The sequence below is a fragment of the Myotis brandtii genome, unplaced genomic scaffold (assembly GCF_000412655.1).
Source record: "Myotis brandtii unplaced genomic scaffold, ASM41265v1 scaffold125, whole genome shotgun sequence".
In the NCBI taxonomy this organism is placed as follows: domain Eukaryota; kingdom Metazoa; phylum Chordata; class Mammalia; order Chiroptera; family Vespertilionidae; genus Myotis; species Myotis brandtii.
In genome coordinates this window covers 3,296,371-3,307,358 of record NW_005354385.1, presented here as the reverse complement: position 1 = coordinate 3,307,358, position 10,988 = coordinate 3,296,371, and the positions used below count along the sequence as shown (strand labels likewise).

The window sequence follows — 10,988 nt, the reverse complement described above, 5'->3', positions numbered from 1 at the left end:
GGCATGTACCTGGGTTGCGGGCACATCCCCAGTGGGAGATGTGCAGGAGGCAGCTGATCGATGTTTCTCTCTCATCGATGTTTCTAACTCTCTATCCCTCTCCCTTCCTCTCTGTAAAAAATCAATAAAATATATTTTAAAAAAATTTTTTAACTTGAATATAAATGAGGAAACAATCAGGCAAATCCAAATTGAGGAACGTCCTATTAACATTGACCTGGACTCTTCAACAATGTCAGTGCCATGAAAGAACGAAAGATGGGGAACTGATGCAGATTAAAGAAATGGAACAACTAATTGCAGTGCACAATCTCTGATTGCATCCTGGATTAAAAAAGAAAACCTGGTTTAAAAATAACTATAAGAAATTATTAGGATAACAGGAGGAATTTGAATACAGACTACATATTAGATAATATTGTATCATGATATTATATCAGTATTAAAGTTCCTAAATGTGACAATTAGATTTTGGTTTGTGAGGAGAATGTCTGTGTGTGTTGAACTATTTAGGGGTCAATTTTTATGACATCTGCAATTTCTAAAACAAAATTGTTAATTGGTGAATCTACATGAAGGGTACGTGGTATTCAATAAACTGTTCATGCAATTTTTCTGCATTTTGAAATTTTAAAAAAATATGAAAGCATGCATTCATGCATACAGGTGTGTTGGGGGAGGTATAAAAAGTTCCTAAAAAGGTAAGATCTACTAGTAGGTGCTCAATAAATAGCTATAAAATGACAGAAAAAAATAACACCTGCTAGTTCTTGAAAATATTATTAGTTGCATTTGAGGACTTGATACCACACATTCAAGTACAACCTTAAGAAAAAGGCTACCTCTGATTCCTGAAAATCTGCATCACTTTCTCTTTTGTTAGCCCAGCTCCATACCCCCATAACATGTGCATGTGCTAATCAGACTCTAATTGTTTAACTAGATGATTTGGATAGGACATTTTGGGAAACAACTTCATGGGATTTTTCAGAATGAGTTTGCTACTTGTAATAAAATGATAAGACACTCATAACTTTAAAAGCATTGTGCCTGTTTGAAAAGTGGACTTGGAAAATGCTTGGCAAAGTGATCTCCCATGACTCCGCGAGGAGAGGAGGGGGTGGGGTGGGATTCCTAAACCCTTCCCCAGGCTACATACTTGTTCCTCCTCCGGGACTGGTAAGCACCAGAGAAGGATGTGGGGCTTCCATGCTTTTATGAAGTGTGGCCACTGCGATGATTTTCCTTTTATGGATGCATAGCTTTGTGACATCTTCATCGGCTTTAACATCTTCTGCAGTTCTCTGCTTCACAGCAGCTCCAGGATCAAAATTAAACACCTGGAAAAAGAATGGCCTCGGTTTAGAGCATGTCGTAAAAACATAACATAAAAAGTTGCTTTGTTAAAACATTTCTTTACATAGATTAGGCCATCAATATGAATAAAACTTTCTCAAGTTATTTAAGAAAAGCAACTTTATGTAATTTAATAGTACTTCTGCTGAACGTATGGCTTTTAGTGGCACAGTAAATAATGAAAATTATCCTAATTCCACGATAGCCAAGATAAATATATGCAAAGGTATATTATCTATGTTCCCTGATGTTATATTTCCTGTTGTTATAACAGTACAAAAATAGATGAAGTTCAGTTTAAAAATCCAAAAGCTGACACTTCTATGTGCTAACTTTTCCTTTGGCTTTATTTTATTACTATATTAATATTACCTTTTCACCTATTAAAAATCTACTCTTCTATTAAAATAATCTTATTGTGTATATATTTATGAGAAGTTTCAAATGCTTTTTTTCTTTTTTGGAATGAGGTGAAAGTGAAACAAATAAGAAGAAAAAAGGTGTCTGTTAATTTTATTTCTAAAATTAGCACTATAATAGATACTCAGAGAACAAGAACCTGCTTCCATAATAAATAATATTTTATCATTTTAAACAGTTTTTACTTTCTACCTTGCAAAGGAGTAAAACCGTTTCACATTTTGAGTAGGAAGGTTCAGTTCAGCTTCATCATTTTAGAAGCATTGGTGGCAGATTTATCAACACCAGTGCTAAAAATAACATTGCAGATTGAGCAGTTACAGGAGGGGAAAAACTACTGCACTATTAAATGGTGAACATAGGTAGAGCTCTAATAAAATGTGCAAAAAATGGCTTTCATAAAGTATTTAATATGAATATAGGTTTGTCACCTTTGAAAATGACTCTGGGATTTGAACCACTTTCCACAGTCATTAAGCATTCCAAATGCATGCAAAAGATACCTAATTAGATAGACTTTAAAATGCATATGTGATTGGAGAAGTAATATAAAAATGAAATGCCAAATGAGAAAAGCTAATATACGAAACACCTAGAAAAGAGAAAACTGCTGATAGAACTGTTGTGAAATGGTTACCTTGGGAAGAATAAGAGGACATTCCAAGCCACACTTGCATGTTCCGTCAGTAAGCAGGTATGTTTTAACCTGCTCCAAGCAAGATAACAAAGACCCACTGGGACTGTAAAAATAGTTCAAAAAAGCATCAGGAAATAATTCTGACTGCACATATCATATGAAAAAAGGCATAATTTATAGTCTTACTGTCCTTCACAGGATAATATTTTCCTACTAGGGAAAAGCATTCTCTTTGTCAATATTATGCTAGCTGCTAAATTATAGCCTTTTAGCACCATCGCTCTTTCTTTTGAACCAAAATATTTCTCAGAAAAAGACAGATCTTCCTAGAAAATTAAATAAAAGTATTTGGAAAACCAAGCGTGGACTGGGATGGGGGAAAATGCTATTCTTAAGACGACAGGAGCAGGCAGGAGAGGAACAAGAAAACAACATGAAAGTAATCATTATCATTTTAAACCAGAAGATCTACTTTTGAAGCTGTTGGAGGAAAAACTGAAATTTATGAACACATTGGAGGTCAAACCAGAAAGTCACTAAGTGTATAAAAGTTGGAGCTAGCAAGTTCTTTGCTTTAATCTTGGAGTCCAGAACCAAGTCGTCCCTATGTAAAAATAGGTTTCTTTTTTTTCCCTCCCTCATCCATGTGTTTCTTTGAAGATAGACCTGTGTGGCCCAACTCAAATTACACTGAAGAGCCAAATGGTACTGACAAGGAGAGAGGAGCCAAGCAGATCTGACAAAGGATGAGGGGACTCGAGGAAAGAGGACTTTAGGTGGCAGAAAGGGGTGCCTTGAGGGTCTTCTGGCTGGTAAATGGGTGCTGCTCTCAAGGTTATTACTCTTGGTTTTTATTTTTATTTTTAATTTTCTTTGATTTTCATTTACTAGTACAGTGAGGGTTAGTTTAAAATGGGCAATTTGCATTTTAAGACTTTTATTATTAAAATACTGATTTTGACAACCTTGAAAATTATTACACACTTTTCATTCAAGAATGGTCTTTTAGCCAAAGCCGGTTTGGCTCAGTGGATAGAGCGTCGGCCTGCGGACTGAAAGGTCCCAGGTTCGATTCCGGTCAAGGGCATGTACCTTGGTTGCGGGCACATCCCCAGTAGGAGATGTGCAGGAGGCGGCTGATCGATGTTTCTCTCTCATTGATGTTTCTAACTCTCTATCTCTCTCCCTTCCTCTCTGTAAAAAATCAGTAAAATATATTAAAAAAAAAAAAGAATGGTCTTTTATTTATGACTGTTTACCAAAACCTTCACTTACACATTCTGATCAAATTTGGATTTGACCAGAAATAATACAAAGGATTACACTACTAGGGGTAGACTATTCTGCTTCTACAAAAACACAAGGAGCAGTTTTGCATCTACAAGTGAACCAACTTTAAAATGCAATTCATGTTTTATTTATGGACAATCATGTAAGTGACTTATACATATAGAAAATCTCAATTAAAATCCTCAACTTTGTCAATTCACTCACTCATTTATTGAGGCTAACAAAGTTTTTCAAATGATCTGTAAAAAATAATAATTCCCATCTTATCGACTTGAGTTCCATGACAGTGGTAATGACCAGAGGTGTTGGAGGTCTGCTAATTTACATAAAACACGACCACCCAACAGTTATCATGTGTAAAAGTTCATGAGTTTTGTGACAAGAAATTGTCTAACATTTTACAGTTAAAGAAGGTGTACAGACTGAATCCTAGAGGAATTTAATTGTAAAATTAAACCTGAAGACAAGAGTTCCTGAATTCTATTAGAGTATTCCACTCTAGACACTTCAAAAACACTTCCTCTCAGTCAGTCAGCTGGCCTCTTTTCTTCAGCTGTACCTCTTTAATTAACTTTTTAAAGTAATAATTAACGTAAAAAACAGCTACAAGTCTTATGGTGTGGATAACGCTTAGAAGATTGGAAGCAGGTGGGAAATTTAATGTGCAGCCTCAACGCCTCCCTGAGGCAGGAGCAGCTGGAGACAAACCTAAAAATTACAAGCAAACTGCACATTGAGAAGGGAGCGATAGGAGGGCTAGCTCCTTATATGTGTTCAAGCAGTAATTTAACTCTTTACAAACAAATCAAACCCATACTGGCTTAATTTATTTGAAGGTGTTTTACCTTATCTGGCAAAGTTAGTTTTCAAAATAATTTTTAGTGCAGAGACTTGGATTTGGAGAACTCACGCTAACTCACACTAACAGATAGCGGAATCTACCTACATGTGGAAAATCATGAACAAGATAACTGACAGATTCCCAGACTTAGTAGCTTGTTTTAATTTAGTTTTCAGCAATCTGAAAAGCTAATTGATCTTTCATAGGAATGAAGATAAAGTTAAAAAAATTAGATCTTCAAGATCCTAGATTCATTTACTCTAAGATGGATACATGTTTGCTCCTTACAGACTAGAGCAATAATAAATATGAACAGCAACACTGACACCTTGCTATATTACATTAATAACAAAGTATTTCTGGCAGTTTGTTAACAGCACCGGCTATAGGAACACTTGAGAAGGTGACCCGTGTGTCCATCTTAACAGGACAAGCTCCACATCCCCTGCTTTCGTATTCCTTCACTCCTCTTAATATAGAGCACATCTTTAGCATCCCAGAAACAAAAGAATTATGTGCCAGAGAATTTCAATTGTAATTAAGTTTACCTCCAGAAACACCTTACATCAAACAAATGCAGGAGAGACTCTGAACTGAATTTTGAGTTGTTACGGCATGAAATAATTTATGTTTATATAACAGCAAATACCTCATTCATATAAATACAGCTTTGAACAAATGAAGAATTCCGTTGAAGCAGAGATACAAATAACTGCATTTAAAGTAACAGCATTAATATCATGATGGGACGTGATAACTTTTAAAAAGTTCTATTTCTAGTAGTCGTTTATTACATAACAAAGAGAGATTTTATGGTGTCCTAACTTTTCATATAAACTGATAAGTAAGGAACTTAGGTGCCAATTATCTATAATAATAAAAGCATAATATGCTAATTAGACCAGACGACCTTCCAGGGGTGCGAGGGAAGCCCTGGTCCCGGGTGCCAGAGGGTGCTGGGGGAAGGAAGGCCTACTCTTGCACGCATTTTGTGCATCGGGCCTCTAGTTCAATAATAAGACTGAAACTTCTTGCCAACAGTTCAGTTATTCCATTCAACTTGTTCTATAAGAGATACTTGCCCTCAAAATTCTATAGAGCAGGCATTTGCATTATATTTGTATGATTTTATGTGAGAGATGAAGAGCCATCTCCATCATGACCTTTTCTTTTTTACTATAATATGCAAGGATATAGATTAAAAACGGTGCATAAAAAATAGGAAAATTATTTGTATCTAATATAAGGCTTTAAGAAGTCTACTAATTAAAACTGCCTATAAATATAAACACTCCACCTTCCTTCGGAAAATCCAGCTGAAGCACTCTGAAGGATGGAATAACACTGTCGAGGGACCTTGGGTCTATTTCTAGTATTTACATTCCCTTGTGAATGTGGTAATGATGCCTATGTTTCTTTTAGAAATCTTCATTTTTCTTTATCCTTGTTACAGAGATAAGCAGAACGACACGTTATATAAACACAAGTAATGCGTAAAAATTCTCTCTTGTAACCTAAGGCAATTTACATCGCAAAATAGGGCAGAATAAAAACAGTTGAATATTTCCAGCACAAAGATCATTTATTCAAATTTATTTGAGGTGCTGTCAGTCACAATATTTTGCTCCCTCGGAGGAACAGGCTCTATCTACCTCCTTAATTTTGGGACTGCAACTTGGAGGTAACACAGGTAGTAATAAGGGCTCACCTGACATAAAGCACTCCATTGTGATCCACACGGCGCTGCCAACCCACAGGAACTTGTATCGCTGGAAGACCTCCATCCTTGTCCCCTCCGTCACACTCCTTGCCTCCATTCATTTTCTGTGTCTGCTTGGGACTCTCCAAAGATATCAGCAAGAAGATGATATCCTTATATTACAGGGCATGATGGCCTTCAAAAACGGCCAGTGCAGCATAGTTGTTCCCAGACTGTACACAATGCACTGGGATGCTCCGGCTCAGTTTGGAACCAAGTCCTTGAAATCTGCCATTGTGGAAAAAATCAGTTTCCCATTATAATCTACATTAAATAACCAATATTTAATTCCTAAGGATGGTCTACATGGGTAAAGCAGAGTGCTTCTGGCTAAGGAAAATCATATTCACTAATGCTGGTACCTGTCTGAAGTGGGGGAGGGGAGGGGGGTAAAGTTTTTAGTTCAACATTTTGTCTTGAACCTTGATGTTGGACTAAAATAATCTCTACTCTTTAGAAACCAGTCTCATTTTTACAATGCCAGTCGGTTAATATTTCCAGGTACTACCCGCCTTTATAGGCCACATTCTTTAAACTTTCTCTTCATCTTCCAATCTGAATCCAAGATGTTGCAGGTTGGTTCATCTGATGTTTTCATGTCTTCAAAATTCCAATAATGTAGCCTGAAACATATATAAATATATAAACTGTATATTAAATGTTGCAAAACTAAGAACCTCTACAATTATAAATAGAATAAACTGTTAAGTGCACCAAACTACTTTGATGCCCCCTGCCATCAAAATCACAAACAAATTCAACTTGTTTTCTTCTTCTAATGATCCACTTAAACCAATTTGCTTGCTCTTCACCACATGAAACTTTCTAATTACTAGAGACCGACCCATAATTATGGCATTACACACACACACACACACACACACACACACACACACACACACTCCTTTAATTCACAATAAAAATCTCTCTCTCAAAACCTCTTATGACTTGACAACTGGAAAGTTATTAATCCAATCACAACTGATCACTCTACATATCCTTATGATTTACTTTTTTAATCATCATAGTGGCCTAAAGAACAAAAGGTTTCTGTTTTTAAAAGAAAAATAAAAAGGAAATAAACTTATAGAACACTTCCAAATATAAGAGAAGGTTTCCCCCCACTGTTCTTGAATCCAAGAGTGGAAGTTGCTTTATAGTTAGGAGTTACAAGCTCCCTTCTATTATGGGGCATGCTCTCTTAATTCCTTTATTGCATCACAAGGTCCTGTTGGGGGAGGACATATTAGCTTGAACCAGCAGGAATCGCTGCTGGTCTAGAATGCTTGTAAGAGGTCATCTTAAAGGAACTGTTAAATAAAAAAAGACCAGAAATACATTTTAAAAAAGATTTAGTACATAATCCTTGCAAAGACTGTAAGTCACAGTTGCTGGCTTATTTGTTGTGGTAAACAAGACTTTTTATAATCAATTTAATATGTAGTGTATGATTACATTGGGAGACTCATGAAACTACTCTAAAAAATGAATGAAAAAATGTTCTCGTATTATATGAGAGGGACTTGTGGTCTGTGATAAAAATTCCCAGGACAGCATCACCCACAGATTCAAAAAGTGTTGTATCTCAAATAACTTAATGGAAGCCAGGTGACATGCTTTGGGAAGCTATGTCAAATGACTTAAGATTCACCTGGAAGTACTAGTACTAAAACTGTTTCAAAAAACTTAAATTAAAAAGTCATTATTTTAGCCCTGGTCGGTGTGGCTTGGTTGGTTGGCACGTTGTCCTGTGCACCAGAAGGTGGTGGGTTCGATTCCCACTCAGGCACATACCCAGGTGGTGAGTTTGATCCCCAGTCGGGGTGTGTGAAGGAGGCAGCCAATCAATGTTTCTCTCTCATAACAATGTTTCTCTCTCTCTCCCCCTTCCTCTCTCTCTCTCTCAAAATGAATTTTAAAAGTTAATATTTTAGAGACTATGTTTAAATATACATGCATAACAATCAACAAATTAAACAGTGTAAGTAGACACATAATTACTTAATCTATATTCCTAAAAGTCTACATTTTTAAGTTCAACCTAAACCTTTTTTGGATCTCTTCCTTAGGGAAGTAGGAGAATGCCTTGCAGTAAAGAGCATCATGTAGTCAGGCATATGCCTTATTTGCAGCCTCAGGTCTGAGACAGATTAAAGGTGTTGTAATGAAATATATACTCATTTAGCTAAAAGTTGGGAACCATGGGTATTGGTGTGGGAAACATTGGCAAGGCAGTGGGAAGAGTAGCAAAAGTCTACTGGGGAAAATGTAGGTGTCAGGAAAAGTGCCAAATAGTAACATTCCCAATGGTGTCTCAAGCTGGTGATTGGCACTGTTGGGCCCGCTCTGCTGTGCCTATGATTCCTACTTGCAGGCACTGCATCCTATTTCTGTGTTCCATTCACTGCACCTTTAACCAAGACCCCTTCTGATCACGTATGTGTTTACTCATGTTTTATTCAACAGTTAGTGAGCGGCTGTTATGTACTAGGTACTATGCTACTAGTATGTCCTGTAGTTCAAAGATGGTAAGACACTACTTTATCCAGAGCCCAGTGTAACGCTTGGCACTACAGTGCTGCTCGGTGTGGCAGAACAAATAGAAAGGCAAGTGGGATGAAGGGCGGATGAGAAAGGATAGAGAGAGCAAGGAAGGGTCAGTCCCTCTTTCTCAAGGAGTCCCCGGCCGAGGGGAATACCCAGTGCTGGTGACAAATGTGAATGGGAGAGAAACTTTGTGCCATCTTGGATCCCCAGTTTTGCCAAACAGCAACAGACCCTGATGACTGAAACTTTTTTATTTTTTACAGTCCCTTTTTATGCTCATTTTATTACCTTGCTTTTCTCCTAAATAAATCTCTTCAGTGGTGTCTGATCATTAGAGATCACTCTCATTTTCTCACTTTTGAGTTTTCTAACCCCCTGATGACTCTTTGTTTATCTGCCTGCTCTAGCATGTGACTCCAACTTTCCCGAGACTGGCTGGCTGGCTCCGTTGAGTAATTTGTGATCTGCCAAATAATAACATTGGAGTGATTCCTGCCAATGTCTCCCTCATAGTTCAACAATTAAAAATACAAGTATCTGATGGCTGGGTTTTGCGTACACCAGAAGTTCTCAAGGCCTGGTCCCGAGACAAGCATCATCATTGTCAATAACATCTGGGAACTTGTTAGAAATGCAAATTCATAGGCCTGGCCCCAGTTACTGAATTAGAAACTCGGGGGACAACCTGTTTTTTCACAAGCCCTCTCTGTGATTCTGATGCATGCCCAAGTTTGAGACCAGTGGCTTAGAATAACACCCTTCCCTCTCCCTTCCCAAGATATGGCCGGTTTTACATCTCCACACCGTGAAGGCAGCCAGCCCTCTACTTCCTTTTGTCTGTGGGAGAATCATCCTATTTTTGTCCATTCGTCAGCCTTCTAGAGGCAGCTCAAGTGTAAGGGCCTTAGGAACCCTGGATACAGCTACTGGTTATTTATCTATAAGTGGCTCTTATTTTCTCAGCATTCATTTTGTGAATTTGGAAAATGCAGAGAAGTTTGAAAATGAAAATAAAAATGGAACTGTAATCTTTCTGCTGAATAGTAACCACTGCAAACATATATGTACCTTCTCTTAATTAGTGTTTATAGAAAATATTAAAAGCACACATAAGAAAGATTAATATAATAAACTTGAACTACCATTCCAAATTCACAATGTAAGCATTTTGTCAGTTATGTTTATTTTTTGAAATTAATGACCTAGGAAACATTACAGATGAATTTAAATACTATCCCTCACCCCCACCCTATTTCCCTTTTTAGTCTCATTCCTCTCCCTCCCACCCTAAAGGGCACCACCATCATGGTTCTGATGGTATTACACACACACACACACACACACACACACACACACACACACACAGACCATATGTGGTATTAGTATATGTATTTTACATTTTTATGCAAATATTAATATATACTGTATATCATTTGGAAACTTGCTTTATAAAATTCAACATTGTTTTGAGAGCTACCTCTATTGAGATATATCGATCTATCTCTCCTGCAGATATATTGATCCAATTCATTAATATTTAACATCTGAATAGCACTTTATCATATGACTAGAGGCCCAGTGCACAGAAATTTGTGCACTGGGGGGGGGGTCCCTCAGCCTGGCCTGTGCCCTCTCGCAGTCTGGGACCCCTCAGGGGATGACCACTTGCTGGCTTAGGCCTGCTCCCCGAGGGACTGGGCCTAAGATGGCAATCAGTCATCCCTCTGGCAGCCCGGGAGCCATCAGGGGATGTCCACTTGACAGCGGGGAGCAGACCTAAGCTGCAGTCAGACATCCTTAGCGCTGCTGAGGACACAGGAGAAGCTCCCACCACCACCGCTGTACTGGCAGCCGTCAGCCTGGCTTGTGGCTGAGCAGAGCTCCCCCATGTGGGAGTGCACTGACCATCAGAGGTCAGCTCCTGTATTGAGCGTCTGCCCCCTGGTGGTCAGTGTGTGTCATAGTGACCAGTCATTCCCAGTCTTTCTGCTGTTAGGGTCAGTTTGTACATTACCCTTTTACTATATAGGATAGAGGCCTGGTGCACAGGTGGGGGCCGGCTGGTTTGCCCTGAAGGTTGTCCCAGATCAGGGTGGGGGTCCTGTTTGGGTGCCTGGCCAGCCTGGGTGAGGGGCTGA

General features: G+C 38.2%; 1 protein-coding gene across 1 annotated transcript in view; it reads right to left on the bottom strand.

Moving 5' to 3' along the window:
- The window catches only part of MBD5 (methyl-CpG binding domain protein 5), a 192,727-nt gene that overhangs the window by 54,076 nt on the left and 127,663 nt on the right, over positions 1-10,988 (bottom strand). The window contains exons 6-8 of the mRNA XM_014534024.1: positions 6,253-6,926; positions 2,414-2,516; positions 1,160-1,340 (exon numbers count right to left, since the gene is read on the bottom strand). Of these exons, the coding sequence (XP_014389510.1) occupies positions 1,160-1,340; positions 2,414-2,516; positions 6,253-6,365 (397 nt within the window). The 5' untranslated portion in view covers positions 6,366-6,926. The remainder of the gene's footprint in view (positions 1-1,159; positions 1,341-2,413; positions 2,517-6,252; positions 6,927-10,988) is intronic.